Below are 27702 nucleotides of genomic sequence, written 5' to 3' on the forward strand. Positions count from 1 at the left end.
CCAACCAGTCCATTCTGAAGGAGATCATCCCTGGGATTTCTTTGGAAGGAATGATGCTAAAGCTGAAACTCCAGTACTTAGGCCACCTCATGCGAAGAGTTGACTCATTGGAAAAGACTCTGATGCTGGGAGGGATTGGGGGCAGGAGGAGAAAGGGACAACAGAGGATGAGATGGCTGGATGGCATCACTGACTCGATGGACATGAGTCTGAGTGAACTCCGGGAGTTGGTGATGGACAGGGACGCCTTGCGTGCTGTGATTCATGGGGTCGCAGAGAGTTGGACACGACTGAGCAACTGAACTGAACTGAACTGAATATCATATAAGAAACAAATCGCCAGTCCAGGTTCGATGCAGGATACAGGAAGCTTGGGGCTGGTGTACTGGGATGACCCAGAGGGATGGTATGGGGAGGGAAGTGTGAGCGGGGTTCAGGATGGGGAACACATGTACAGCCGTGGTGGATTCATGTTGATGTATGGCAAAACCAATACAATATTGTAAAGTAATTAGCATCCAATTAAAATAAATAAATTTAAATTAAAAAAAAATAAAATAAAATATCTAATGTGGTTCATGACTTAATTCTGAAAGTCCAATTATTCCTCAGTGAGCTTTCAGCTAAAGCTGACAGCCCACATTTTCTGGAGCAACTCCTTATCATCCAACCTGAATCCACAGCCTCTGATACGTACGGAAAGTACAGGAAGATACCTAGGCACAGAGAATGCAGAGGACTTCATCTTTTTTCAATACTACCATATTTTATGAGTACTGGCTTTTTGATAGTTTCCTTCTGATACAGTCATTTTGATTCTATGGCCATTTTGACATGCAAAATGTAAATGACTGTTATTGATAGATGCCCATATCAGCATTTTTTCCCTTATTACTTACTTAGACACTTATCTTCAAAGATCTGTGTTTGTCCCTTAATTTGATCCTATTACCTCTCCTAGCTCTCACATACCCTTCTACAGTATCCTCTAATGATCCATATATATGATCAACCAATTCCCCCTGCAATGCCACTTTCTGTTCTAAACACTTCCTTCACCTTCTCAGCTTAAATTGTGACCTGAATCATTACTCACAACCATCACTCTTCTTCAAGTACTCTAAAGCAAGAAATTATTTCTCTTGTCCTCTATATGACTCAAGGCCAACAGATGGGGTAGGAGTCTACATTGCTGCAAAGTCCTATTAAATCCCTTTCTGTCTTACTTATTTAAAACTCCAAACTGCTGCAAAGTGAAACTGACAGACTTCACCTTCCATCACTCTTATTCACAACAGGCAGTTTCCATGGAATTGTAGATGAAAAACAAGTCAGAACTTGAATAGCCTTCTATTAAGGCTATATGTCATTCATTTCAAAATCAAAATATCCACATTTTATATAATTAAAGTATATACTACCATATTAAAATAATCAATATAACAATACTTGAATAAAGCAATAGGTTAATTAAAATTAGTGAGAATAGAACTTAAGGATGTGTGAAACTTATTCTTTTACGAGCTGATTAGAATTCTAGAACTACTAGAATTACCTTTGACTCTACAGAGCCTTTCAGTTTTGTTCCAACAATCAATGTGTTGAGACTAAATTCCTAGCTTGAATGTGCAAGACAGAGGTAAACAGTCCCATGGAAGGATGTACTGGTATTCTAATAGAGTTGATTTACAGTGTTCATCTGACTTTTCCAGGCAGGCATAGCACAGCCATCCTGGCTATGTATCTCTCGGAACAGTTGGAAATATCCACAGAAATATAAGGACACTCGCCTGACCATAACATCACTCTAGAAGAGGATCAAGAAAAGTACTTAGAAGGCCTGATGGAATCTCCACCCTAGCCAGACTATAGGTCAATTTTCTAAAAATTTAAAGGCAGGGGACACTCCAATAGGGATCCCCTATTCATTTTCTTGCTATATATTTCTACAATTAAAAATTACTTATATTGAGTTGTCTGTGTCTATTAATATTATCATGGTAATTACAACCAACTCAAAAAAAATTGGTTTTGCTTTACAAAACTGACTTAGTAAAAAGCTTTCATAGGTCCTTAAAATGTTTCATTAGCAGATTACTTTAAAAAGAGGTTTTAGATAAAAATCTATCTCCAATAGAAAAATCAGTCAGAGATGAAGACACTGGGGCTCTAGTCCTATAACACAGAAATAAATCTTAATTTATACACTTTTATATAGAACCATGCATACATACTGATATTGTATATTTGTTTCTGTGATTCTTGGTGGCTAGCTGGATCTCACTGAGTTTTACATTTTTGATTTCTGCTTACAAATCTAAAATTAAAGAATTTCCCAAAAATTGTGTTTATGTAAATAGCTAAGTGCATTTTAACTGGTAATGTGACTTGAATGCATATCCGTAAGGCATCAAACAATTATCAGACAGACCTGATACTACACAATTCTCTGCCTGCTATGTATGTACCATATAATGCATTTATGATCACAACTTTGAGAGTTTGAATGTGAACTGTGTCACAACGCCATTTCCTTCAGAAATCCTGAAAGTCTTTGCACTCTTTTGGTTACTGCTGCCTTCATCCTCCTGACACTCCCTAACAGGAATGTGAAATATGACAGTTTTCAAAACAGTTGACATAAATGACTGAAAATTTCACTTAAGAGTATCATTCATCAAAATAAAACAGCATTTCCTTAACAGTAATTAAATATTTATAGCAAAGAAGAGATAAATTAATGGAAAAATTCAATGAGGCTTGGGGAACGTTGATTTGGAACAGTGTTGTAATAGTCCCTTTGGTATGAACAAAGTGTGTAAACAATAACACTTTGATATTGGACAGTCACTTTGGTCAGTCACTTTGATATTGGGCACCTGGACCTCATATTCATTATCTTGCTTTTGAAATACACATAATTAATGTATGTGTCCCTTGATTGCTGAGTGAATAAATCTAATTTAGGTATTTCCATATTTATTAATTGTACTATTTAGGATTGTTAAATGGTGTGAACTTTCCAGCTATAAGACTACTTGCCAAAATAAATGTTTGACTAACAAAATATTACTTTACTACATTTTAGCTTCCATTTAATTTTCCTAAGGTATGTGAAGCTTTAAGCCACTTAATAGATTTTTTAGCATAAATATCCTATCATGTGGGTCTACAGTTCTTAAATGGCTATATACTCTGCTAGAAATAAAATTTCACTTGGTATTTAGAACTAATTTATAATATATTGACTCAAGAGAGTCAATTAAATGGAAATTCTTTACTAAAACAAATTTGTTAAAATTTAATTTTAGTTGAGCCAATCATGAATATTCCAGGGCTGGTGACCCCAGCACGATTTCACTTGAAGTAAACAACATTCCTTTAGCAGAAATTATTCTTAGTGAATTATTTTTAGTGAACACTCTTCTCTCTCTAAAAGAATAATAACAGCATGATAGTAATGGAATTTTGACTATGCTATCATTTTGAGGTTGGGTGTAGGTAATCTATCAGATTTCATTTTTAGCTAATTGGGAAAGAAAGAGGAATATGGAACTAAGATTTACACTCTACTGGGAACTGAGTCAAATTAAAATGTTAGATATAATTAAATCATATAGTTTGAAGGGGCTTGAGAAGTCATCTATCTAGTCAAAGTGCTTTCATTTGAGAAGGTACAAACAAAATCATCCTTCCATGATTACCATCTGAACTCTTTTAGTGAGAGTGAAAGTGTTGTGTTTGACTCTTCCTGAGCCCATGGACTGTAGCCTGGCAGGCTCCTCTTGTCCATGGAGTTCTCCAGGCAAAAATACTGGAGTGCATAGCCATTCCCTTCTCCCAGGGATCTTTCTGACTCAGGGATTGAAGCTGGGTCTCCTGTATTGCAGGTGGATTCTGTACTGAGCCGCCAAGGAAGCCCTTTTAGAGACAATCTGAATTAGCACAGAAACTCAAAGCCATGTTTAACAATCTTCATCACTGGCAAAATCATCCCGATCTCTACATAACTCAAACTGTAGATAAATATTTTTGCTATGTCATAAGTTTATATAAAGAAAGACATATTTGAAACTTTTTCATAAGAAACTGAAAAACTGTTAAATCAAGGTTGCTCTATTCTACCCTGAGGAAAGGCCCCATTTCTTTAACATTTTCTATTCTTGACTATCCTGTCAATCATTTTCTTTAGTTTATGATCTTACACTAAAATTTACAAGCTTATATTCTACTTACTTTCTTGAAGGCCACGCTAGACAGAAAGCCTTGAAACATGTGTTTAAGTGGAATTAAGTATAATAGAAGATTCCCCTCTACTTACCACTGTAAAGTGTGTTTTAAACTTCTTTAATTCTATATTATGTGTACATTGTTTTCATTGCTGTAGTCAGTTTACAAATTTGTTCTCTCCTCTCACCCTGTTAACCTGCCATTTTTCTCTGGCATTTTTTTTTTTCATTAAAGTGAATTTGAATAATAAAGCTGTAAAATAACTTAGTGGAAGAACTCAACTCACCCTAGGAGTGAAGGTGGCGTCATTGATGGAATGCATGTGACCGTAGAGAGACTGCTCACATTTCCCCTAAGAAGACAAAGCGGAAACACAAGTCAGATAAATTCCTTTCAATACATGTGAAAAGAAATGGAAAGATAACAAATGATCTTGTTTGTTTTAAAGTAATGTTTAAGTCAATTAATAAAATCAATACATACTCACGGTAGAAAATGCTAAATTTTGCTGTCAGCTACCGTGTAGAATCAGACACAGCTGTACTGGTGAGTGTGTCACCAGCATTGGTATTTTACAGTGAAATTCCAGTATTCTCACAGTTATATCATTGAACTGGTAGTGAATTCTCACTAAATGACTCCATTTGCAATTAGCGTACCTTTCTAGTCATGGTGCCAAGTAGTGAATTCTTATAGAAAGCCCTCATTTTCAGGATGTTTTTATCACTGCTGAGGGTATGGGGTTCTTTTTCCTTTTGAATCACAAGATCGCATTTTAATTCATAAATTCTGAGTTTGGTATTAAGATCATTACAAGTATAAAAAATGTTACAAACATGTCCAGTAGTATTTTTAACACAAAATAAGCATTTATTTTGAGAAAAGCATGCTTTGCATCTACTTATTTATCTTTTCCAAACAATAGATAAAACTAATTGAAATTAACTACAAAATTTCCAAAAATGAGCCCATAGCACAGTATACCCTAATGGCAGAAAGTGAAGAGGAACTAAAGAGTTTCCTGACGAGGGTGAAAGAGAAGATTAAAAAAAGCTGGCTTTAAATTCAGCATTCAAAAAACTAAGATTATGACATCCAGTCCTATTGCTTTATGGCAAACAGAAAGGGAAAAAGTGGAAGTGACAGATTTTATCTTCCTGGGCTCCAAAATAACTGTGGATGATGACTGCAGCCATGAAAGTAAAAAGTGCTTGCTCTTTGGAAGGAAAGCTAGGACAAATCTAGACATATTAAAAAAGCAAATTCATCACTTTGCCAGCAAAGGTCCATATAGTAAAAGCTATAGTTTTTCCAGTAGTCATGTATGGATGTGAGAGTTAGACCATAAAGAAGGCTGAGTGCCAAAGAATTGATGCTTTTGAACTGTGGTGCTGAAGAAGACTCTTGACAGTCCCTTGGATGGCAAGAAGATCAAACCAGTCAATCCTAAAGGAAATCAGCCTTGAATATTCATTGGTAGGACTAATGCTGACGCTCCAATACTTTGTCCATCTGATATGAAGAGACAACTTATTGGAAAAGACTTTGATTCTGGGAAAGATGGAAGGCAAAAGGAGAAAAGGGTGGCAGAGGATGAAATGGTTGGATAGCATCACTGACTCAATGGACCTGAGTTTGAACAAACCCTGGGAGATAGTGAAGGACAAGGAATGCTGGCATGCTGCAGTTCATGGGGTCACAAAGAGTCAGACATGACTTAGCAACTGGACAACAAAACATTATAAAAGGATTTAAATGTAGGACCTTTCATTGTGTCATCAATGTTCAAAGTGCATTCTTACCTATCCTAGGGAAATAACTCAAGTCTTATAGAAGAACCAGAGAAAAGAGAAAGTTAAATCTGAAATGTTGTTTGCAGATTATTGTTATGGGATGAAATTCAGATTTCATTTTATAATGCATCATTCATTTAACAAATATCTTTGATCAATTAATGTATTCTCAGCACAATTCTTAGAATATGTCAATGAATAAAACAAAGAAACTTGTCTTCATTGACCTTAAAATCTAGGGGAAGAGTGAAGGAACAGACATTTTAAAAAGGTATGAGTGTGTTGCTTAGTCACTCAGTCACGTCTGACTCCTTGTAACCCCATGGACTGTAGCCTGTCAGGCTCCTCTGTCCATCAGGATTCTCCAGACAAGAATATTGGAGTTGGTTCCCATGCCCTCCTCCAGGGAATCTTCTCAACCCAAGGACTGAACCCAGGTCTCCCTGCAATCAGCATTACAGGCTGATTCTTTATCATCTGAGCCACCAGGGAAGCTAAGTGTGTTAGAAGAGAATAAATACTGTAGAAAGAAGAAAAGTCAGGTAGGGTAATGGGTGTCATGAATGCTGGGATTGAAGATCTAAGGGCAAATCCAATTATCAAGTAGAGTGATAGAGTTTGATCACATTCAGAAAGCAGGGTTTGAGCAAAGACTGAGGCAGTAATGGGAGTTGCCCAAGAAGACATCTGGAGGAAGTGCATTCCAAGAAGGAGAAAAAGTTAGAACAAATGCCTCAATGTGGGAGTCTGCCTAGTATGTTTCTGAAACAGAAAAGAGGCCATTGTGGCTGGACAGAAGTCAGTCAGAAGGAGAGTAAGTGTACTCAAAAGACTTCATCTATTTTTCATTCACTACATTTTGTTGACTTAATCCTAAACTATTTAAGGAGGAGAGATTTCAGAAAAGACTATAGAAGGAGATATTAAAAGATACAGGGTCAATGTCTGCCACAGAACATTCACAGACTAGTTTGGAACTAAGAGGAAAGGCTTTGTAATTAAACTTATTTAATCCTCATTATTGTCACCGAATTCAACACATTAAATTTCAAGTATCTATTTATAGAACTAACGCATGCTATTAATCCCTTTTTATAGAATGCAAAATTTCCCCACATGAATTTAAAATTCATAAAAATATATTGAAACACTTTGGCACCCTCTCAGGATTCCCCCTATTCAGGCTCTTCTGGTTTAGTATCTTGATGCTGTTAATAACATTAAACCAATTATGCTGAGGACTTCAAATCATCCAAATTCCCAAAGTAGGAATAAATTACTTACAAAGTCAAAAAGGCAAATATAAGATGTTGTAGTTAGCTTTCACATATTATCTTAGGAGCGCTTATGGTTAATTTTTTTGAGAACTCAGTAGGAAATAGCAAACTGCTTTAGTATTCTTGCCTGGGAAATCCCATGGACAGGGGAGTCTGGTGGTCTACAGTCCATGGGGTAGCAAAGAATCATAAACAACTGATCAACTGAGTATACAATACCATATATTAAATATAATTATATAATGAGTGCTAATATGGTCTAAGTATTAGTAAATTTGTCTTAAAATAATTTCTGTGTTAATAAAAATTTTACATTTGGTCCTCTTCTAAATTGAGAACCTCTAAACTATTTGATTAATTGGTATGGAAAATGGAGTTTCCTGATTCAAACCCTGAATGCCAAGATTTAATTCAAAGTTGAATCTCCAAGGCACTCTTGAAAAGCCCTGGAAATATGGGGATATAATGGAAATGCTGACGGACCACATTTGTGCTGCTATAACAAAACCTGACTCGAAGATAAATGTTTCATGAATTAAGAAAAGTTAAAAAAGCTTTTCTATCCAGCTTTGTTCCCAAGATAAAAGTGAATCTCCTCCTTTTTCTTTGTCGTATAGGGAATATGAGGGTTACTAATATTCTGGTCTGCAAACAGCCTTAATCAAAAGCAATACCCAAATCAGGACATTAAAATTTGGAATATCTTCTTTGATGAATTCTTGTCAGAATTGTTTTTTTTTCTCCCCCCAAAGAAGTGAAAAAAATGAAAAAGAGGGTAGTGTTTTCCCAAAAAAAAAGAAAAAAAAAAAGCCACATGAGCTAACATGTCATTGCTCCAGTATTTGATTCTCTCAGGGAAGCTGTGTGCAGTAATGGTTTCTCTGACTTGCCCTGGGGACAGAAACATCTCGGACTTAATTCTTGGCTCTGCTGTGCGACCAAACAGTGGTGCGACATTAAATAGGTTGCTTCAATTCACTGTGCTTTAGTCGCCTCATGCAATTCTCAAAACAAATCTATAGATTAAATGCCATTACCCATGTCTAATGAGATGATAAAAACGTTTTATCATCATTTAGGTCTGTTTTAAGAATTACATGAGATAATGCGTGTGGAATGTTGGTACAATGCCTTCAGTGCAAAGAAAGAACACAAATATTAGCCCGTAATACATGTGACATAGGCCATTGAAATACTGGTGATGTTCAGTACCTCTGCCCTTAGCTATCTGTCTCCTGAAAGATCCTCGGAAGGAGTCTTATCAGCATGAGTGCTGATTTTTTCCATTTATCCCTCAGATGCATTCCCCATGTGGCACTGCCCTGCTCTGTGCCCTGATGTCTACTAACTACAACATCATGGGCTTTCAGGCCCTCCATCCTCTGTTCAGAGTGAGCCAGAGGACAGTGCCAGCAGGATACAGAAGAGCCAAACAATATGGAAGATGGATAAATGACCACTTCAGCTCCCTTCCTGTTCAGCTGTGATTTTCTTACTGGCTCTGTCCTCCACCTAATTCCACTGCTTGTGTTGTGCAGGTTGTCTACAATGGTGACAGCTCACACTGTGTCCGCTGTGATCTCCTTCCCTGGCCCCTTCAGCTGTAGGGGTAGTAATGGCTCTCTATTATTGCTAGCCTTGGGTGCTATGCTTGGCCCCTTAACCTTGTTCCCATTTCTGTAAACATTCAACTGGAGTACATTCCGTGTTTCATCTGTTTTCTGCTGGGATCTGTCTGATCCCGCATGTTAGACATGATATGCAAAAGCAGACTTTTTGATTTTTACTTCCAAGCTGCTTCTCTTGACCCTTGCCAAATCTTTCCTTTTAAGTAAACAGCATCACTAGTTGCTCAAAAAACCAACCAAACAAAAAAGCCTAAGCAATCAAAAACCTGGGAATTGATAACCAACAAGGATATACTGTAAGGCAGAGGGAACACTGCTTGATACTCTGTAATAACCTACATGGGAAAAGAATTTGAAAGGTATATGTATAGCTGAATCACTTTGCTGTACACCTGAAACTGACACCACATTGTTAATCAACTATGCTCCATATAAAACCACATTTAAAAGAAAAACTGAGAATTGGAAGACCTCCCTTTCTTTCTCCACCTCCACCCTACCCCCTTATCCAGTATATCAGTTCTGTCTTAAACATACAGCCTTACTCTGCTCACCTCTGCCCTTCTCCACTGTTACCACTCTGCTGCAGGATAACATCCCAAGATGATGAGGAGAGCAGGAGCATCCTTAATCATCTCCTTGCTCCTACCCTCACCACACTCCTCATCCATTTCTATCTCAGGCACTGGAGTGATCAATAAAACCTGAGTCAGATCACACCATGCTACTGCTTACAATCACCCAAACGATTACCGTCACACTAAGAATAAATTTTCAGCTCTTCACTTAGGTCCAAAGGCTTTGTATTGTTTGGCTTCTGTCTGCCTATCTGACCACATCCTTCACCATTCTTCCTTCTCATGCCTTGTGTTCCATAATTCTTTTCCTGTTTCTGTATGGTCAGGGCTTTCTGAGCAGAGTACTTCACCTGTTCAAAATATGTCTGAATAGCAACCCTGAAGATGGAGACTTCTGGAGAGGTTGAGGGGCATCTTCCCATGAGGCATTTGTTCACATTACAGGTTTCTCCTCTTCTGTCTATAGAGGATTTGCTTATATTCAAGAGTGAAGGTTTTACTCTCTTTCACTTGGCAAAACTGTCTTTTATCCTGTCTTTCCACTGCAGAATACTGAAGAATTGATGATTTCAAGTTGTGGTGCTGGCAAAGACTCTTGAGAGTCCCTGAGACTGTAAGGAGATCAAGCTGGTCAATCCTGAAGGAAATCAACCCTGACTATTCATTGGGAGGACTGATGCTGAAGCTCCAATACTTTGGCCACCTGATGCAAAGAGCTGACTCATTGGAAAAGACCCTGATGCTGGGAAAGATCGAAGGCAAAATGAGAAGGGGGCAACAGAGGATGAGATGGTTAGAGATCACCACCAACTCAATGTACATGAATTTGAGCAAATTCTGGGAGATCGTGAGAGACAAAGGAGCCTGATATGTTACAGTCCATAGGGTCACAGAGTCAGGCATGCTTAGCGACTGAAAAACAATGACAGCAATGGAGGGGCACTGAGATTCATCATGTGAGGGTTCCTTTCTATGCTCTCAGTACAGTAGCAGAAAATTCTATGGAACCATTTTTCCTTTCCCCTTGGACACTCAGCCAGACAAGGTCAGGAGTGGCCCTGTGACCAAGTTTTGCCCAGTGAAATGTGGGCATTTGTGAAATAAGTCCAACATAGGTCTGGACCATAAAATACCCTACACAATCCTCTAAGCTCTTTGTTTTTGACTGTTTGCAGGCTGAAGGCAGAGGAGCTCTAGAAGATGGCAGAGCATGAATATAAGGAGTCTGGGTTTCAGAACCACCTCAAGGAGAAAAGCTACTGATTAGGACCTTCTGACAGGACATTCTATGAAATAAGAACTAAGCTTCTAGTGTGTCAAGCTCCTGAGACTCCAGTGTTTAACTGTTTCAGCAGAGATTGGTACCCAACACATAGGTCATCCTGTTTCTTTTGTATCACTCATCGATAACTAAAATTAGTTAATGAATTTGTATTCCTTTTTATTGTTATTTTCCACCCACTAGAATAGGCCCTGTAGGAGAAACTTGCTTGTTTTGTACCACTATATCATCCCAAGGCCCAAGACAGCTCTGGTAGGATTTCATAAAAGTTGTTGAATGAAAAAGTAATCAGTTACATGAAGATCACTACTGAGAAAAAAAGAAAACAAAACTATCCTCACCAGATATGCTTATTTTTAGATAAATAGCTTGGTCTTCTTTCCAATATTCTTTTTTTTTTTTTTTAATCTCATCTGTCATGACATGAAATGTGCCCTGTTTTATTTCCTCAATTCCTTTGCCATAACGTGGTTCTAACCCAATAGTGTATCTATGCATCGACTACGCCACTGTCTCTTAATGTTTTAAACAACTACATGAAGATATCTGATGACTCCCGGTCAAAAATGCAGCTTTTCATTTATTGAGTGCTTATTATGTACTTAAAGCACTGTGTTAAGTGCTTTACTTTCATTGCCACATTTACTTCACAGAACAGCTCAATGAGATGGTATTATTGTGATTACTATTTTCGAAATGAGAAAACAGAAGCACTATTCTACAACAGCAGAAGGAAAGAATGCCAAAGCCAAGATAGTAATTGTTTTGTTATAAAGTAACCTAATGTTTTATATGCAAGAAATTGAAACGAGAAGATTGTTCTATAACCATGTTAACAAACTACAGAACTAGTTTTGAACCTGTCCAATCAATTAGTAGCGGTTCCATACTCCTGCTTACAAGTAAATAACCAGAACTGGTTTTAAACCTATTTAATTAATCAATGACAACTAATTTCAGTAAACACTCCTTGAAAAGCCAAACAGCAACAGACTCATGATTTGAAAGCCAGCCAACTGGCTGGATTCACTACAGTGAACATATTCCTAAGGCTGATATTAACCTTCTTCCTCCTGTGTAACAGACAAAAAAAATGAGCCTCAATAACCAACACAGCTACTCTTCTAAGACTGACCTAACCCAGTTTTTGCCTCTATAACCAACACAATCCAAAGTAAACTTACTTTGAGCCAACATGCAATCTCAAAATGAAAAGCTGCATTTATATTTCATAGTTGGGCATATATCTAAACAGATGAATATTATACATGCATATAATGCAGAAGTTAAGAGCACAGGATCTGGAGGTACATTGCCTGAATTTGAACTCAGGCTTTGCAGCTTACTGTCTTTGGAAGACTCTGAGCCTCAGTTTCCTCATCTGCAAAACAGGAGTAGTAAGAGTATCTAAATCATGGTGTCATTATGAGGTTTAAGCTAATTCATGTAAAAAGCTTAGATTACTGCCTGAGACACAGGAAGTGCTAAGTAAATGTTAATTATTACATAGTAACAATACATAGATTATAAATTTTGTGATAGCAGGATAACATCTATTATCTTCATCATTTCATAATTATAACTATAGAGACAAGCTGGCTCATGAGAGGTATTTAATAAATATTTTTCAAGTTAGTACACACACACAATAAGGCCATTCCTAAGAAATGTATTAAGTTTAACGCATTTATCCTTCATCAACTTTCTTTTCTTCACATGACCTCTGCGTTTTCAAGGCAATTCAGGCAGAAGGGTTAACCTCTCAGGATTTTTTATTTTATAAAACAATCCTCATAGAGAGGAACTACAGGAAACGGAGCCCTAATAATTGAATTTCACAGCCATTTGATCATTGCACAGAAAAAAATTTTATGCACTGTATTTTTCCTGTCCATAGCACTCCCTCCGCCTAGCAACCCCTCAGCCCTGCCAGCCCCTCACATGGCAATACAGAAGCACTGCCTGCTCATAACATTATTTCTGTGTATATTTCTAGAAAATATTTGCTTAGAGTAAAATAGTTCTTGATTTTTAAGAAAAAAAATTCTCTACATAAAATTGAATGAAATTAAAGAGGATTACATCGTGCAATTGTGTCCTATGAATTTTTAATTTCAAATAATATGACCAATGAAAAGTACTATTAAAGAAAAGAAAGCAAACTGTGTCCAAGGGTGAGCCAAATTAAAGTTGAAACCACCTTGAGAAAAAAAGTCTGCAGCAAGATGTACCATTTGTTTCTATAACAGCTACTATCTTAATCATCAAGTTTAAAAAGTAATAAAGAATTTAATAAAGACCGTTTTTAAATTGAACAGGGTCACATACTAAATATAACAGAAAAATTGGGGTAACTGACATTTTCTGCAAATCCTTTTAAGAAATAACTTTGTGAAACCAAAGCATTTTAACTTTATAGGTTTACAAATTGTTAAAGAAAAATATATTATTATTATATAAATAATCTCACTGGTATATAAGTTAGAAACAGAATAATCATTAACAAGGTTTCTGGTTTTTGTTATTGCATATAAATAACTAACCATGTCTGTGAAAGATTGATTGCAGCTTTTAAAATGTTTGCTGAATGCATGTGTAATTAAGATGAGTTAAATACGCAAATCAAGCCTAAATAGCTTCATTTATTAATGTTAGCTTGCCTTGCCTCTACAAAATGTATGCTGTGAATTTGTTTAGCATGCAGTATTTTTTTATTTCTTTGTTTTAGGTTGAATTGCTAAGGAACAGGATTTTTTTTTTTTAATAGAAGGAGGAATAACTTTTGAAAGGCGTTCTGGGTACCATTTAGAAAGGAGGGTTTAAAGAAATGCTCCCAGTAGCAGGTAAACTAAGTTTTTATCCTGTATTTTTCCAACTACCTTTAGATTATATTTAATTAATTCCATTTCATCCAAGTAGCAAACCTTCTGGGAATTTATTTTGATGCAAATTAGCCTTTAGTCACAATGTCTCCAACACAGTGATTAAGCGGAAAGCAGAGATTTAGAAGAGCAGGCCCTATGAAATGAACCAAAGTTGCCTGTAGAAGTACCTCTCTCAAGAAGATATTTAAATCCCCCTGTATTAACCAAACAAAGCTCTCTGTGCAAAAGTACCAGCCTCATTTTATTCATGTGGAAAACACTGTCAAGCATTTACCAGAAACATAGTGGTTGGAAACAATGCAAAGGATATATAGTATAAGGCAGAGGGAAACACAACTCTTATTAAAAAGTTCAGTCAATCTCACTGGCTCCTGATAAGCAAATGGGAGGGAAAAAGTCACATCTTAGGGCAAATACATTTTAAATTTCATCAGTCTTTTTTTGTTATTTAATTCTTTTTACCACTGCACACTGCAATCCAAGTTTCCAAAATTCAGAATATTGTTTCACATGATTATTTATTTTATTGCCTGGTTTAGAGTTTCTGTTCTTTTTAATAAAGATTTTTTCCCCCAGTGGAAAATACGTTCTTTGTTCAAAGTTTCTGATGGGATGTTGAAGCTGAAACTCCAATACTTTGGCCACCTGATGCGAAGAGCTGACTCATTTGAAAAGACCCTGATGCTGAGAAAGATTGAGGGCAGGAGAAGGGGACAACAGAGGATGAGATGGTTGGATGGCATCGCTGACTCAATGGACATGAGTTTGGGTAGGCTCCGGGAGTTGGTGTTGGCCAGGGAGGCCTGGCATGCTGCAGCTCATGGGGTCGCAAAGAGTCAGACACGACTGAGAGACTGAACTGAACTGATGGGATACATACACACACCCATATATGTGTGTGTGTATATATATGTGATTATTTTTTCCTAATTGTGATTATAAAAACCGCATAATATGAGACATTCCCTTATAATAGCATGGTGGAGTCAGGAGTTAGAAACTATGCCATTTATTACACCAAAGAGAATTTAAGAGGAAAAATATAAGAATAAATTTGCTAACCAGGTAGCTCAAAGTGTTAAAAGAGAACCCTAAAATATCCTAGAGGTAGTAACTATAGGAAGCTGCTATAATCCCTAGGGTTGAAAGACCAAAGGGAAGAGATTTGAGTTATTAAAATTTAAAAATTTAGAAGGGCTTAAACTCAGACCTTGGAAGGAAAGTTATGACGAACCTAGATAGCATATTCAAAAGCTGAGACATTACTTTGCCAAAAGGTCCGTCTAGTCAAGGCTATGGTTTTTCCTGTGGTCATGTATGGATGTGAGAGTTGGACTGTGAAGAAAGCTGAGAGCCGAAGAATTGATGCTTTTGAACTGTGGTGTTGGAGAAGGCTCTTGAGAGTCCCTCGGACTGCAAGGAGATCCAACCAGTCCATTCTGAAGGAGATCAGCCCTGGGATTTCTTTGGAAGGAATGATGCTGAAGCTGAAACTCCAGTACTTTGGCCACCTCATGCGAAGAGTTGACTCATTGGAAAAGACTCTGATGCTGGGAGGGATTGGGGGCAGGAGGAGAAGGGGACGACAGAGGATGAGATGGCTGGATGGCATCACTGACTCGATGGACGTGAGTCTGAGTGAACTCCGGGGTTGTGATGGACAGGGAGGCCTGGTGTGCTGCGATTCATGGGGTCACAAAGAGTCGGACACGACTGAGGACTGAACTGAACTGATGGCGTGGGTGGTGTGCTTAGTTGCTCAGTCATGGCAGAGATGTATACATATTGAAAATATCTTCTGATTTCTTGTTTATTACAATTATTAAACTGTCTTAGCATCCCATTTCCCCTCACCTCATATTCCTAATATAACATTCACAGTTAGGTCAATATTCTGTGTTTATATTAACAGGGTTATGTTCATACCATTCACTGCTCAATCAAGTAATGTATTAAGATTAGCTTTAGTTTCTTATAGTATCCTCTCAATTAATAGTTGTCTTATTTTTTATTTTCCATATTTTATTTGTACCTATTGCTAATGTCTCTTGTTACTCTCATGACCTCACCATTCAGTTGTCCACATATTAAGAGAAATTTACTGATAACTCTGACAAAGTACTGGGATGGACATGGGGGATAAAAAGGTGGCTAAGACAGGCCCCTGTCCTGCTCTGCCATATCGGAACATACAGTTAAAGTGTTTGAGGAGGAGTGAGGTGGAAATGGAAGCAATTATTGATATTCTATAATGTACTCAATTTTGACATTTTGATACAAATTATTGTTATTCTATAATGTGCTCAATTTTGACACTTTAATATAGTGCTGGATTTCAGTTTGGAAATATTTTTACATTTGAATTCTAAACTGAAATTGGCCTGCCATTTTCTTTTTCATATTTCAATATAATTGTTAGTGCCAAGTTTTATAAAATGACAAGAGTATTTTTCTATTTTTTAATATCCTAGAATAGTTTGGATATCATTGGCATTATCTGTCCCTTGAAGGGTAAGAGGACTCACAGGTAAAACCATCTGGTCTCAGCACCTGCTTTAGAGGTTAGAGCTCTTCAAATGTTTCTAGTTCTTCTCAGGATGTGGTTTTATTCTTTTGACTTTTGTTTCAATTTTGCTAATTTATAATTCACTAGAAAATATATCCTTTCAACAAATATTAAGTGAATTCTATTCTGCCAGACACTGCTATAGTTTCTATGGCTACCTTGTTGATTTTATCTCCATTTAAAATATTTTAAACCATCAGAATTACACACTTTGCAGTTTGAGTTCTTATATACTGGTATTTTCTTTCCTTCAGTTTATGTTTATGCAGATTATATGTGTGTTTTCCAGCATCTCTTGAATGTACACAACTGCAGATTTGTTCTTGTACACAGAAAAGACAATACTATGTGTTATAAAATTACCAATAACATTTTTCTTTCAAATTTGTCCTTGTTGTCTACAAACAATAAATGCTGGAGAGGGTACACAGAAAAGGGAACTCTCTTACACTGTTAGTGGGAATGCAAACTAGTACAGCCACTATGGAGAACAGTGTGGAGATTCCTTAAAAAACTGGAAATAGAACTGCCATATGACCCAGCAATCCCACTGCTGGGCATACACACCGAGGAAACCAGGATTGAAAGAGACACGTGTACCCCAATGTTCATCGCAGCACTGTTTATAATAGCCAGGACATGGAAGCAACCTAGATGTCCATCAGCAGACGAATGGATAAGAAAGCTGTAGTACATATACACAATGGAGTATTAGCCATTAAAGAGAATGCATTTGAATCAGTTCTAATGAGGTGGGTGAAACTGGAGTCTATTATACAGAGTGAAGTCAGAAAGAAAAACACCAATACAGCATATTAATGCATATATATGGAATTTAGAAAGATGGTAACAATGACCCTATATGTGAGACAGCAAAAGAGACACAGATGTAAAGAACAAACTTTTGGACTCTGTGAGAGAAGGCAAGGGTGGGATGATTTAAAAGAATAACATTGAAACATGTATAGTATCATATGTGAAATAGATGGCCAGTCCAGGTTGGATACATGAGACAGGGAGCTCAGGGCTAGTGCACTGGGATGACCCTGAGGGATGGGATTGGGAGGGAGGTGGGAGGGGGGCTCAGGATGATGAACACACATACACCCATGCCTGATTCATGTCAATGTATGGCAAAAACCACCACAATATTGTAAAGTAATTAGTCTCCAATTAAAATAAATTAATTAATTTAAAAAATAAAATAAAACAAACAAAAATTTGTCTTTGTTGGACTCTGCTCTTTCATGTTGCAGAGATGAATTATTTGTTCTTTGTATGGACATAGAACAATAGACTGGTTCCAAATCAGGAAAGAAGTACATCAAGGCTGCATATTGTCACCCTGCTTATTTAACTTCTATGCAGAGTGCATCATGTGAAATGCCTGGCTGGATGAAGCACAAGCTAGAATCAAGATTGCTGGGAGAAATATCAATAACCTCAGATACACAGATGACACCACCCTTATGGCAGAAACCGAAGAACTAAAGAGCCTCTTGAGAGTGAAAAAGGAAAGTGAAAAAGTTTGCTTAAAACTCAACATTCAGAAAACTAAGATCATGGTATCCTGTCCTCACTTCATGGAAAATAGATGGGGAAACAATGGAAACTGACAGACTTTACTTTCTTGGGCTCAAAAATCACTGCAGATGGTGACTGCAGCCATGAAATTTAAAAGATGCTTGCTCCTTGGAAGAAAAGCTATGATCAACCTAGACAGCATGTTAAAAAGCAGAGACATTACTTTGCCAACAAAGGTCCATCTAGTCAAAACTATGGTTTTTCCAGTAGTCATGTATGGCTGTGAGAGTTGGACTATTAAGAAAGCTGCGTGCCAAAGAATTGATGCTTTTGAACTGTGGTGTTGGAGAAGACTCTTGAGAGTACCTTGGACTACAAGGAGGTCCAACCAGTCTACCAGAAAGGAAATTAGTCCTGAATATTCATTGGAAGGACTGAGGCTGAGGTTGAAACTCCAGTACTTTGGCCATGTGATGCAAAGAACTGACTCACTAGAAAAGACCCTGATGCTGAGAAAGATTGAAGGTGGGAGGAGAAGGTGCAGAGGATGAGATGGTTGGATGGCATCACTAACTTGATGGACATGAGTTTGAGTAAGCTCCGGGAGTTGGTGATGGACAGGGAAGCCTGGCATGCTGCAGCCCATAGGGTCACAAAGGTTCAGACATAACTGAGTGACTGAACTGTACTGAACCGAACTGATGGTTAATATACCTTTATTCCTGTAGACCTGTTGACTTTTCTTTATTCTTTCAATCAAAGTAGCTTTCTAAAATGTACCTACTAGTGAGAATCAACTCAGTGCTGTGAGTGCTGGGGACGGGGTACTCAAATCTATAAAATAAAGAATTGGGTGTGGTGTTTCATCTTTATCTGCAGAAGTCTGCAGAGCTCTTTCAAACGGCATATACAGATGTTTAGTAAGGCTGCAATAAGTTTGGGTGCTTGTGTTCTGGCTGTTGCTTTTGAAATGCTACTTATCTATGTGACGACTGTTTTTAGACCTCTAGATCTATCATCTTCTATGTCATTTTTCCAGCTCCTCTGTGACTTTGCATGCTATGCAGGCTTCCATCTTCCACCGCCACCCCCTTGGAAGAGGTTTGCAAAATTGTCTTCCACATACTGATTTACTTTTCTGTGGTATCGATTCTGCTACTGCATAATTTCCTTTCAATATAGTTTAAAATTCCTCTTTCTTTTCACATTGTGATTTTCTTTCTTTTCATTTCCCTCATATCTTAGCTCTTTTGTAGCAAATATCACGTTCTCTTGGATTTTATCACTGATACCATTTTGGTTTTTTAATACATATTTTTAAAGTTTGTGCAGAAAACCATATTCCAAAGGATATTCTTCTTCTGGATCTTATAACTGTTATTCCTATTCATTACCTCCATGTGTATTTTACTTTTATTCAGCCTCAAAAAAGTGTGGTGGGGGGATCAAAATTTGTCTCAACATTCTTTTGGCCCCTTGTACTCGGTGTCTGAGGGGCACACAAAGCTTCACGTGCTGAAATGGTTGACTTTTGCTTTCAAACTAGTAACTGAAAGTTTTTAAATTTTTCTTCCTTGGTTAATTCCTGCTTTGAACAGAAATGAGGCTCCCATCTCCTCCAGCCCTCTCTCTGTCCCTCTCTGGTTTTCTGAAACTCTCACTTCTAATTCCCATCATGCATTGTATCCAGATTTCTATCTTACTCTCCTCTTTGATGATTTATACTTATTGTCACTGTGATATCTTACATGAAAGTTTCCATATATTTTTATCTGTATATCCATATTAACTTGTACAGTTGCTTAAGATTTAATAAATACTTAATATTTACTAAAACACTGAATTAACACATGGATAAATTATCTCATAATTCATTTGCAATAACTGTTAATAGTTTACTGTTATCTTAAGTAGGAAGGAAAGAGTAAGAATGGAATAGTATCCATAACCTTTTCATATAATAAGGCTTTATTTTTCTTTAGTCTCTAGTGGTATGTCTGTACATTTTCCCTAAATTATTTTATTGCTTCTTCAAATAAAATTAGGAAAAAAAATAACACCTGCATTTAAATCTTTATCATCATTATCATTTTGTCATAAGACTTCACACTGAAACAAGGAATGTAATTCAGCTTATATACTAGAAAAGCACCCAAGGCTCTGCCATCTCAGGATAGAAATGAGTACAGCTGTTATGATATCACATAATAGAGTCAAAATAGGAAAACCACAAGGGTGTCTGGACACTGCAGTCCGGGTAAACTCTCACTTTTTCAATATCTTATATTAACTTCTTGATATCAATGAGTTGAATGGTAAAAAAAAAAAAAGAAGAAGAAAACTAAATCATATAATTTGGAATAATATTTAAATTTGCTTTTTTCTCAGACTATAAAGCTTGAAGACACTTTCTAAGCATTGAGTTTAACACGATTGGTCCAGTTGCATGGTTTTTTTGTTTGTTAGTTGGTTTTTGCCGTCAAGAAGCAGTAAAGTAGGGGAACACATCAAAAACTGAGGATAGTTTTAAGGCCTTTACTTCTTCCTTTAAGTTCAGTCGCTCAGTCTGTCTGACTCCTTGAGACCCCATGAACTGCAGCATGCCAGGCCTCCCTATCCGTCACCAACTCCCAGAGTCCACCCAAACCCATGTCCATTGAGTTGGTGATGCCATCCAACAATTTCATCCTCTGTTGTCCCCTTCTCCTCCTGCCCTCAATCTTTCCCAGCATCAGGGTCTTTTCAAATGAGTCAGCTCTTCACATCAGGTGGCCAGAGTATTGGAGTTTCAGCTTCAGTATCAGGCCTTCCAATGAACACCCAGAGCTGATCTCCTTTAGGATGGACTGGTTGGATCTCCTGCAGTCCAAGGGCCTCTCAAGAGTCTTCTCCAACACCACAGTTCAAAAGCATCAGTTCTTTCGTGCTCAGCTTTCTTTATAGTCCAACTCTCACATCCATACATGACCACTGGAAAAACCATAGCCTTGACTAGACAGACCTTTGTTGACAAAGAAATGTCTCTGCTTTTGAATATGCTGTCTAGGTTGGCCATAACTTTCCTTCCAAGGAGTAAGCATCTTTTAATTTCATGGCTGCAGTCACCATCTGCAGTGATTTTGGAGCCCCCCAAAATAAAGTCAGCCACTGTTTCCACTGTTTCCCCATCTATTTGCCATCTGTATGTAGGTCAGGAAGCAATAGTTAGAACTGGACATGGAACAACAGACTGGTTCCAAATAGGAAAAGGAGTATGTCAAGGCTGTATATTGTCACCCTGCTTATTTAACTTATACCCAGAGTAAATCATGAGAAATGCTGGACTGGAAGAAGTGCAAGCTGGAATCAAGATTGCCAGGAGAAATATCAATAACCTCAGATATGCAGATGACACCACCCTTATGGCAGAAAGTGAAGAAGAACTAAAAAGCCTCTTGATGAAAGTGAGAGGAGAGTGAAAAAGTTGGCTTAAAACTCAACATTCAGAAAATGAAGATCATGGCATCTGGTCCCATCACTTCATGGGAAATCGATGGGGAAACATTGGAAACAGTGTCAGACTTTATTTTTTTGGGCTCCAGAATCACTGCAGATGGTGACTGCAGCCATGAAATTAAAAGACGCTTACTCCTTGGAAGGAAAGTTATGACCAACCTAGATAGCATATTCAAAAGCAGAGACATTACTTTGCCAACAAAGGTCCGTCTAGTCAAGGCTATGGTTTTTCCTGTGGTCATGTATGGATGTGAGAGTTGGACTGTGAAGAAGGCTGAGCGCTGAAGAATTGGTGCTTTTGAACTGTGGTGTTGGAGAAGACTCTTGAGAGTCCCTTGGACTGCAAGGAGATCCAACCAGTCCATTCTGAAGGAGATCAGCCCTGGGATTTCTTTGGAAGGAATGATGCTAAAGCTAAAACTCCAATCCTTTGGCCACCTCATGCGAAGAGTTAACTCATTGGAAAAGACTCTGATGCTGGGAGGGATTGGGGGCAGGAGGAGAAGGGGACGACAGCGGACGAGATGGCTGGATGGCATCACTGACTCGATGGACATGAGTCTGAGTGAACTCCGGGAGTTGGTGATGGACAGGGAGGCCTGGCGTGCTGCCATTCATGGGGTCACAAAGAGTCAGACACGACTGAGCGACTGAACTGAACTGAATGGGACCGATTGCCAAGATCTTAGTTTCTGAACTTTGCACACAACAAATCATGACTTAACACACAGCTATCTTGAACTATGAAGGATAATAAAAGAAAAACACTGTGACTTCTTAAATCAAGTGGAAACAACTGCCCCAATTAACAAGTGCTTTGTGTTGAAATGAAAGAAAATGCAACACAGTAATGTATTGTTATTCTCAAAAGTTTATATTCTGTGGTAATTGCTGGGGGCATGGCTGTAGATACATTTTCAAGTCACATGATAAGGAAAAAAAAATATGGAATGTGTCAGGAGAGCAGAAAGAGACAATCACATGACATGTTTGGAATGAAGGAGTATTTTAAATTTTTAAGGGTGAACAGTATTTCAAAAGGCAGCAAGGGAAAGATAACGTTCAAGGTAAAGGAATACAGAGGCCTAGAGGAGAGAAAGTTTCTGCATTACATAAAAATCAGGCAAAGCGCTGCTTGTCTGTGATACTAACTATGTTTGCTTCATCAGTTTAGTCACAATCGTGTCCAACTCTTTGCGACCCCAGGGACTGCAGCATGCCAGTCTTCCCTGTCCATCACCAACTCCCAGAGCTTGCTCAAACCCATATCCATGGAGTTGGTGATGCCATCCAACCATCTCATCCTCTGTTGTCCCCTTTTCCTTCTGCCCTCAATCTTTCCCAGCATCAGGGTCTTTTCAAATCAGTCAGTTCTTTGCATCAGGTTAGCAGATAATTCGGAGAAGGCAATGGCACCCAACTCCAGCACTCTTGCCTGGAAAATCCCATGGACGGAGCCTGGTGGGCCACAGTCCATGGGGTTGCTAAGAGTCAGACAAGACTCAGCAACTTCTCTTTCACTTTTCACTTTCATGCATTGGAGAAGGAAATGGCAACGCACTCCAGTGTTCTTGCCTGGAGAATCCCAGGGATGGGGGAGCCTCGTGGGCTGCCGTCTATGGGGTCGCATAGAGTTGGACACGACGGAAGCGACTTAGCAGCAGCAGCAGATAATTAGATGGATAGGTCTTTGAAGAAATATTTAAACATCATGGTGAAGAAACTACATTCCAAATGGTAGAAATTTCCTATAAAGTCTATGATCATGTGAATAACATGATTAGAATTATTCTCTGTGAAGGTATAATTAAGTCCCATTTTAGAGTAGAGTCTAGAGTCAGAAGGCTTACCAGATGGCTCAGTGGTAAAGAGCCCATCTGCCAATGCAGGAGACACTAGAGGTGTGGGTTCAATTCCTGGGTCAGGAAAATTCCTAAATGGTGGAAGTCAGATATAGATGGTGGGGAAGTATGTAAAAAACAATAGAAAGGGCACATCTGCAGGATTTAACAAATGACTGAATACTCATTAAAGACTCAACTGAAAAACCTATTCCATGTGAAACACTTTTTTTTTTCAACTCCCCCCACACAACATGAATCATTCTCTGTTGATGCTCTGATGGCTGTTTATTAACCTTTAGAATAGCACTTATCACATACTGTGTTTACTTGTTAGTCTGCTTCCCCAATTACAGTATAAGATCACTGAAGAAAGGTATTGTTTTATTTTCCTGTGTAAACCCAGGACATAAATGCACTCCCTGGCAAGTAACAGATACACAACGAATGATGGAAAAATTAATACATGAATGTGTGAAGTGACATTGACTCTTAGAGCCTGAGTCATTAGAAAGTAAAGCTACCATTTACTGAAATAGGGTGTAAAGAATAAGCTGAGACACTGGGGCAAAGACCTGTTGAATTTAGGTCCCAGTGAACAGTTATGAATATGAATATGAATTTGAGAGAGTGGTACTATCTTTATATTATTACCTACCATCAGGAGATAAAATCTAGTGTATAGATTGATCAGAAAATATGAAAAGAAGAGAGAGGCAATGTGATAACTAAACAAAATGTTGTTGATGTTTATAATTTTTTGATGAATTATAAATGAAGCATTTTCTTTGATTTAAGGGGAGCATAAAAATGTGAGGTATGAGACAGAAAAGTGAAGTTGGCAAATCTAGATATTCTTTAAAGAATTATGTGCTGAAGAGAGGGGAAAATGTCATTTCAAAGACTAATAGGATTGAGGATTTTGCTTTCAGTTTATGGCTTTGTTTGCTGTGTACATGTTGGTGAGCAGAGGGCAATTATTTTGCAGAAAGTGAGAAGTTAAACATGCAAACAACTGAGAACACTTCATGGAATAAGGTCTAGAGAGGGGAGAGACAGGATGTCATGAAAAGCTACCAAGGAAAAAAGAATTGTTAATCCTAAGAGAGAAAGCACAAAGGAAGAGAAGATAGATGGAATAAATTTGAAAGTACTGATAAGAAATGTGAAGACTGTCAATGTTGTATGGTCTCCTCAAAACTGAAGGAGCTTAGTTCATCTACTGCAAGTTTGGGAGGGGGTGGATTTAGGGCTTTAGTAGAATATGGATTCCTATGGGAAAGGAGCTAAATACTAAGCACAGATGAGGAATAACAACAAAATGATGTAAAAAATAAGGGTCAAGTTGTGTTTAGAAGTAAAGAATTCCTGTGGGTGCAATAAGTAGGACTTTGTACTTTCGTGTAACAAGCTGCACAACAAGAGTAGCTGGCAACAGAAATCCTATTTTATGGTTGCCAATTCAGATGCTCAGCAAAAGGAATGAAGGGAAGTTAATTAGTTGAGTCTGTTGATAGATAGGGATTGAGCATCCCTATTTGTTACTGTTCTAGCCAAAATAAAGAAGGCACACTGGAAACCAATAAGAATCCTCCTGCAATGCAGGAGACCCGGGTTCGATTCCTGGGTCAGGAAGATCCTCTAGAGAAGGCAATGGTAACCCACTCCAGTATTCTTGCCTGGAAAATCCCATGGACAGAGGAGCCTGGCAGGCTACCGTCCATGTGGTTGCAAGAGTCGGACATGACTTAGTGACTAAACCAAGTAGTACCTCCACTGAATTCAAACTTATCCACACAGTTATTGGGGGAGCTAAGAAAAACTGTCCTTATTCTCTGCCTCCTAGAGAAGAAACAACTGTGCACCCTCAACTCATTAGAGGAGTAGAGAGACTGAGCCACACAGGCACAGATTCCTTCTCCATCCTCACCAGTCAGATGCTCATCAACCATGTCTTCCTTGGGGGCGTGTCTATGAGGACTCTGGAGAAGAGGCTTTAAGTATTCTTCTAAGACTTTCCTTTTAAGAAGCAGAAGTTCCTTTCCCTCTGTGGACAAGTGATGAAAGCATTCTTTCCTAATAGATGGCAGCATTACTGAAATTATTGACCACATTTCTGGCTGTGTAGACCTGTAAATAAAGTCATCAGATATGATGAATTGGAAAAAGTCAAGAAGCAATACAGGGTCATAACAAGAATTTAGAGCTTATTTACTAGAAATGGAGAAGGTGAGAAAAAGGTTGAAATTAGTTCAATGTCAGAGTCTGAGATTATGCTGGTAGATGGTAGAGTTATTGAAAGTTATGATGTGTTGTAAGGTATGTCTGAGTGAAAGTGAAAGGAAACGACAATGTGAAGAATTGGAATTGAGGACCTGTTAGGCTAGGAAGTGAGGAAGGTCTTGATCACAGATGTTGAAACCGCTGAGCCAGTGGTTATCAACAGTGGATGAAGAGTTGAATTACCTGGGAAATTATTTTAAGAAATATTAATGCTTGGGTCCTCTCCAATTAAGTTAGAATCTCAGTCTTCTAAAGCTCCTTAGGTGATTCTAATGTATGGCTAGCATTGGGAATCTCTATGTCAGGAAAGAATGAAAGGAAGAACAGGGTGAAATGGATTTAAAGACAGTGATAAATGTGGAATGGAGTACTGAAGACAGATAGGGCAAGGAAGACAAAGCAAAAGTAGAAGAGATTACTGACTGGAGGCAGTGGAAATTAGTCTGAAGATGGCAATCGAACTAAAGCAGTAGGAATCCATCAGGGTCCCAAAAGTCAGAGGACTTGGAGAAGGTTAAAAAGTAATTAAGAAGGATATAAAAGATCTGGTGTCTTCAAGGTGCAGATACATTTTTTTTTTTTAATGAAAGGAGATTGTTAGAGAGTCATTTATTTCTAGAAAAACAAGCTTGAGTGGATCTCTATGCCTGAGTCCACTCACAACAATTGAACATTCTCCTCACCAAACAGTTAAATCGCTGTGATAAGTTCAAAATGAAGGGCAAGTGGAAAGTTTTATGAGGTCCAGCTGCAGGACACGGCAGGGGTATCAAAGCCAAGAGCAAGGGGCAAGAACAGCCAGGAGAAAAGCCAAGGATCAGAGCCAGAAATAAGCACTTGAGCCAGGATGTTGAAGGTGAAGGACAATTAAAACAGCTCAGAGCTTGAGAAGCCTGAGGTGGAAGCAGAGGGAAATGGTCAGAAGTTCTTTTCCACAGTGGTACAGCTTTCTTGAGTTCCAGTGATTGTAGTGAGATGGTCCCACCTGCTCCACCCTCTTCTTCCTTCTCCCTTTAATACAGCCCCCACTAAGCCTGAGAAAATGAAAGGAGTGGGGGAAAAAGACACTAAACAATGTTGCAATTTGCAGCAAATTTGAGAGGTAGGCTGAGAGCTTTGTAGGTCTTAGGGTAAGGATGACCTATTGGTTTCTTAGATCTGCCATGACAAAGTACCACCAACTGGGTGGCTTGAAACAAGAGAAAGGCATTATCTCAGTTATGGAGGCTAGAAGTTGGAGATCAAGGTGTCAAGAGTTTTGGCATCTCTTGAGGGCTCTGAGGATGAACATGTTGTATGTCCCTCTCTCTTAGGGTGGTAGCTGGCATTCTTGGCATTCCTTGGCTTGCAGTATTCCAATCCCGGCCTTCACTTTCACATGGCATTCTTCCTCCATGTCTGTCTGCTCCCCCTCTCATAAGAACACCAGTTTTATCTGAATTAGGATCCACTGTACTCCAGTATGACATCATCTTAACTAGCGACAGCTGCAAAGACTCTATTTACAACCCAGTGCCATTCACAAGTATGGGGGTTAACATATCATTTCTGGGAGACACCTTTCAATCTGCAACAGAGGGTATGTTGACAGGTAAAATTTAGTTAATGGAAGAATTAATTAACTATGCAGCTTGGAGACTTGGTGCGATCCTACATATGCAGGATCCCACTTCTGAAAAGGTCTCAGTTGAATGCTGGTTTTCAGTGAGGGGACAGAGAAAGGAAAAATTTGGTTACTCTAAATAATACCTGTATGTCCTTACATGCTTTAACATTTTATGTACAGAAAACATGTTCTCATTTATTTTATATTACTTTATAGCCTTGATTTAAAATAATCTAAGAGGAAATTTCCTCATACAATAATTCTCAAAGTGTGGTCCCCAGACCAGGTGTATCAACATCATTTGGGAACTGGTGTGTAATCATTTCAGACCCACTGAATCAGAATTTTGGGCATGTGCATTCTTGGTGAGTCTAGTTTCAGAAACAAATAATTCTGCTTAGAGAACCTTGCCTGTAATTAGGGAAAATAGTCATTAGGTAAGGGGTTGTGTTTGGACTAAAACACCAACATCCAAAGTTTGATTAATAAAGAAGATCAGTATAACACTGTTATCTTGGACTATTCATAACAACTATAAATCTTTCATGTGGTGCATTATTTTAAAGGTCTCAGTAGTTTTTTAAAACTTACTGACAAAGTTCTGGGATTAGGATCTCTTATGACACCTGTGTGTGTGTTAATCGTTCAGTGACGTCTGACTCTTTGTGACCCCATAGACTGTAGCCTGCCAGGCTCCTCTGTCCATGGAATTCT

General features: G+C 38.2%; 1 protein-coding gene across 3 annotated transcripts in view; it reads right to left on the reverse strand.

The window, feature by feature from the left end:
- The window catches only part of SPAG16 (sperm associated antigen 16), a 1071375-nt gene that overhangs the window by 318342 nt on the left and 725331 nt on the right, over positions 1-27702 (reverse strand). For all 3 annotated transcript variants that reach the window (XM_086341619.1, XM_086341641.1, XM_086341630.1), the window contains one exon: positions 4517-4582. In XM_086341619.1, the coding sequence (XP_086197745.1) occupies positions 4517-4582 (66 nt within the window). The remainder of the gene's footprint in view (positions 1-4516; positions 4583-27702) is intronic.

The sequence above is a fragment of the Bos grunniens genome, chromosome 2 (genome assembly GCF_055505025.1).
Source record: "Bos grunniens cultivar Pamir isolate PY7600 chromosome 2, Bosgru_T2T1.0, whole genome shotgun sequence".
Taxonomy (NCBI): Eukaryota; Metazoa; Chordata; class Mammalia; order Artiodactyla; family Bovidae; genus Bos; species Bos grunniens.